At 34.3% G+C, this 5,350-nt stretch overlaps 1 protein-coding gene across 1 annotated transcript in view; it reads right to left on the bottom strand.

The window, feature by feature from the left end:
* Positions 1–4,431: 4,431 nt before the first annotated feature.
* Positions 4,432–5,350, bottom strand: part of LOC144964375 (rho GTPase-activating protein 19-like) — a 150,403-nt gene continuing 149,484 nt past the window's right edge. Inside the window, exon 12 of the mRNA XM_078898546.1 lies at positions 4,432–4,622. Within this exon, the coding sequence (XP_078754672.1) occupies positions 4,560–4,622 (63 nt within the window). The 3' untranslated portion in view covers positions 4,432–4,559. The remainder of the gene's footprint in view (positions 4,623–5,350) is intronic.

Below are 5,350 nucleotides of genomic sequence, written 5' to 3'. Positions count from 1 at the left end.
AATACATAACAGAGAGATGATTTACAAGGAAAAAAATATCTCCCAAAACAATAACTATGCATTTGACTGTTTCCCTCCCAGCCAGGACAAAACCAAGTAATCTCATTCCAAGACAAGACAGAATGCAAGTTGGAAAACAGATATAGGGGATAGAAGACACAATAAGTACCTCCCTGCCCACTATGGGAGGTAGGAACCCCACCCAGATAGCCACATTAAGCACATGCCTATCACCCAAAACAAACAGCCCACAGATCATGCGCAGAGCATCACTTACAATTTTAACACGGCGGATGATTGAAAGAAAAATGCAACAAGGAATGTTTGCCAAGTCTTTTCTTTGACTGGAGATAGATAGTCAAGGCGACTGACTATTTGAGCTAAATGATACACAAGATTCTGATTGGTTAATGCTTAGTAACGCCAGAACCGTCGAATTCTTCAACGCGCTGATTTTCAAAAAGAAATAGTACATCTAAATGTTCATTATGATTTTGGTTGAATCTGTAAAAAAAAAAAAAAGGGTACAAACTACTTTATTACCTATATTTTTTTTCCTAGTACCAAGTCTGTGCCAGACATCGGTGATCATGGTACGCCATTCATCTCTCTGATCAGATAACCTCAAAAAACTAATATTATTACTCTTCTCTTTCTTTGTCACCCAGCTGTTCAAACTATTCAAATATGTTTTTCTTGGTCTACCTTTACTCCTCTTTTTACCGTCTATCTTTCCTGTGAGAACAAGGAGTTCAATACATTTATGTACATACTACCTTAACATGACTTGACTAATATGTGATTCATCCAAGAACAGCTATGCCTAAAGCCCTCCTTGGACTAAGCATAAAAGTAGTAGATACCAAGGGAAGCAACCAGTAAATATCCATAACATGTGAAAGCTCTTCTTGATTGTTTACTGAGGACAAGGGCAGCGTTATGAAAATCAAGACCCATGTCTAACTGATCAAAATGAAAGCAGGTAGGTAGGTCCCAATAACATCTTAAAATTTATTTTATTCAATTTAAAACGCAAAATACATGGTGTGGCATATATTCAAAATTGGTATCAATATTATTTGATAGACTGGGCTTTTTCAATTTAAAAATCACTAACAACTTTTTTCTTTTCGATCTATCTTTAGTTGCATCATGTTCTTTACATTTTTCTGTCATTATTTTTCAAATATTTAAAAAAAAGAAATTTAGATACCATTTTTTAAATTTAGGAATCTGCCTTATATGACATAACAAAGGCATAAACAAAAAAAAATCTGTAACTTTTCTTTTTAAACACCGAATTTGAAGAAGATAACTGACCTTGTATCAACTCAAAAAGCATAATTTCCACCCTCAAATTACAAGTATTATCAGTTTAAAATGCTTTAGAAACGATGATAAATTGTTCAAATAGTAATGCAAATATTAATTTATTTCTGATTAAAACAACTTTCAATGATTTTCCTCTAAAATTGTGGGTTGAAAATTACGGATTTTGTCAAAACTGGCCAGTAAAGAAGTTGTATATCTACTGATTACTTCTCAGTAATCTGTATCAGTTGGAGATCTGTATCATCTGTCAGAACAGTATTTATACAAAAGATTTCTTCCTACTGGATTCATTGCAAAACCTCAAAATTATTTCACTTCTCTCACGAATCAAAACAACAAAACACGACCAAAATCACAGATAATTCAACAACAAAGTCAAAAGCGAACAGTAGTTTAAAATGCGAGATAGATACTTTTAATCTAAGGGGGACAATTTTTCCAGTAGTTAATTTTCAAAAAAATAATTTTTTACAATCAAGGTCAATAAAACAAAAAATTCTTTCATTAAAACAATTCTGTAACCTGATATTTTGAAATCTGTACAAACATTTAAATGTTTGTTTTTGTTTTTTTAAGGGTTTTACGGCGCTTGCAACACATTTAGGTTATATCAGCGCCAGTAAAAAGGAAGAAAATGGGATAGTCGAAAGTTCTAGAATTACAATTAAAGCACCCAAGAGAGAGTAAGACAAAGGGGAATTGGGAACAAATAGGGATCAGATGTAGATTCCAAGAGCATACCATCAATGTACTTAGCTTGAGATCACCTATAAGTCTCATCCGGACACAAGCACACAATCCAACAAGGAGAAATACACTCAGATGCATACATCATACATTAAAAATAAATATAATAATACATAACAGAGAGATGATTTACAAGGAAAAAAATATCATCTCTCAAAACAATAACTATGCATTTGACTGTTTCCCTCCCAGCCAGGACCCGGGCCAGGGCCAGGACAAAACCAAGTAATCTCATTCCAAGACAAAGACAGAAAGCATGTTGGAAAACAGACATAAGGGGATAGAAGACACAGTATGTACCCCCCTGCCCGCTATGGGAGGTCAGGATCCCCACCCAGAAAACATTTAAATGTCATTTTATAAATAAATTCAGACTATTATGTTGCCAAAAAAAAAAAAAAAAAAAAAAAAAAAAAAACAACAAACAAAAAAACATTTAAATGTCATTTTATAAATAAATTCAGACTATTATGTTGCCAAAAAAACAACAAACAAAAAAACCAAAAGTAAGAGCAAAGATGTTAAACTAATTGTAAACAAACCAGCTATGCTATGCTTAAAACAATGGTTTAAAATAAAAATGTCCAAGCAGTCTGAGATAAAAACAGTCTAGAAGCGTAATTTTTTTTTTTTGTTTGTTTGTTGCTTTAGGTCTCTTCCAACACAATTGAGGTTATATGAGAGACCGCTGAAACAAAAAAACAAGCAATCTAACAAAAATAGTACAAATGTAAATCAAAATCATAACCTAAAGATATCATAAGCTAAATTATAAATAACCAAGAACAAACAGGCAGAAGATTTACAGAAAAAAAATATCCCCTGTCAAAAATACAATCACAAACCAAAGAAGCAGGATAGGCTAGTAAAGAAGAAACGACATCACTATCGGATCGTACACCATGCGAACATCATAGGTATATGATTCAAGGGTGATGCTCCCATCCAACCACCCGCCTATCGGATCGTACACCCATGCGAACATCATAGGTATATGATTCAAGGGTGATGCTCCCATCCAACCACCCGCCTATCGGATCGTACACCCATGAGAACATCATAGGTATATGATTCAAGGGTGATGCTCCCATCCAACCACCCGCCTATCGGATCGTACACCATGCGAACATCATAGGTATATGATTCAAGGGTGATGCTCCCATCCAACCACCCGCCTATCGGATCGTACACCCATGAGAACATCATAGGTATATGATTCAAGGGTGATGCTCCCATCCAACCACCCGCCTATCGGATCGTACACCCATGCGAACATCATAGGTATACGATTCAAGGGTGATGCTCCCATCCAACCACCCGCCTATCGGATCGTACACCCATGCGAACATCATAGGTATACGATTCAAGGGTGATGCTCCCATCCAACCACCCGCCTATCGGATCGTACACCCATGCGAACATCATAGGTATATGATTCAAGGGTGATGCTCCCATCCAACCACCCGCTAAGCGTAATTTAAGCTGTAATAAAACAACTGATTACTGTAATAGGAAATCTCTAATATAAACTATGCGTTTCAAACAATAAATCTACTGACAAGCTTAATCTATTAACAATAAACACAAAAGCCCGAGCACTAGAGTATTAATTGTTATAGCGTCATTTCAATCATTTTAATTCTTTTGACTAAATCTAATAAAATGGCTCAGATCCAATTCTGCATACCATTAATTGTGATGAAATCTGTAATCCAACTTTTTAAAAGTTAGCAAAACAACAATTCGAAACCATTTAAAAACAAAAAAATAAACCCACATTTCATTCATTATTTTGATCATATTCATTTAAGTGATGAACTTAATTCACCTAAACTCCGTAGATTTGATAGGCTATACATACAGCTTATGTGAAAAAGAAAATCTTGATAGATTATATTGTACTATTATACATTACAATGAATATTGTCACTCATTGTGAAGTGGTAGAATACCTGCCTACATGAAAATTTCAAAATGAGAAACCCACATAGAGTTCATCAGAAACAGATGGTAAAATTTCAGTCATACTATACTATACTAAACCAAACAAAAAATTATACATTTAACCTTATACGTTAAATAAACTTTGTAGTTCATGGCTGCCACTACGATTTAACTAACAGTCGACTTTGCTATCAAGGCCTTGGAACTGAGAGTTAACCTTTATAAATTTTGTGAAACTTTTGTCTCTCCTTGAAACTGCGGTAACTTAATGAAAAATACATTTTCTATGACACTGTGACTAAATTGCTGTGAAATAAAAATCCGTAACATTTCTTCCATTTCCGTACGTCCATAACTGTCATCAGATTTTCGTAACTAACTGTTATGGATGATCCGTAAAAATTGGCCGGTATGTAGGAGTGATCAATCAATGACGTCGACCTGCTCAAGTAATGGCACACAAAAAATTCAAGCAACTGATTGAAAAACAAAATAAAAATCTTGAATCCTCAAAAGTTTCAGCACGTCACGTCTGCTCAAAGAGAGGTCTCAAATGTGTAGCGTGGAATCTGTAACACAGCCCTTGACATGACAGGAGTCTGGAAGAAGGGAGAGAAAAAAAGTAGATAAATTCATTTCCATTCGCCACTGTGAACAACTATCAAAAAATACAAAAAGACCTTAATTTTATGTCTAGACTATGAACGGAATTAATATCAATATGCTATAGAAAAAGAGAGAATGTCATTTTGTAAGCCTAGGAATTTTGAATTCAGTTTTCAGTATATAGATATAAACTTTTAATATCATAAAACGTTTCTTTTCCCATTTATGCAGGTGTAGAGTGATGTTTTTTCCCTCTCCTTTCAAGTCTTCCTTCACTATCTGTCATTTTCAATAGCTAACTTGTTTGTGTTTAACCAAATCTTCAGCGCAACCTTTTGACATGCAGTATGTGGGCTTGGGACCCCCAGATGAGAAAGCAGGAAATCAGATTGACTATTATATTAATTAAAGACCACCATAAAGAAAAAAAAAAAACAAACAAGAAAGGAGTTCTGATCATAATATGGTGGTGATGATTCTGTTGGAGTAATATGATGCTGTGGCAGCAAAGGTAATGATGGTGATGATAACCAATACGATATTTACAACTGTATTGAAACAAAGGTAAATATCAAGTTAGTTGTATCAAAACCTCTCATATATAGCTAGTTTCAAACTTTTTATGAGTATAGATTTATATTTTTAATTATCAAAAATCACTACTCAATTTCTGACTCTGAGATTCCTGGACAACTTTTACTAATTGATAGGAAAATTATAT

This window comes from Berghia stephanieae, chromosome 2, assembly GCF_034508935.2.
Source record: "Berghia stephanieae isolate SIO BIC M18660-M18661 chromosome 2, UCSD_Bste_1.3, whole genome shotgun sequence".
NCBI lineage: Eukaryota > Metazoa > Mollusca > Gastropoda > Nudibranchia > Aeolidiidae > Berghia > Berghia stephanieae.
The sequence above is the reverse complement of the archived record's forward strand: the minus strand, read 5'-3'. Positions and strand labels throughout refer to the sequence as shown.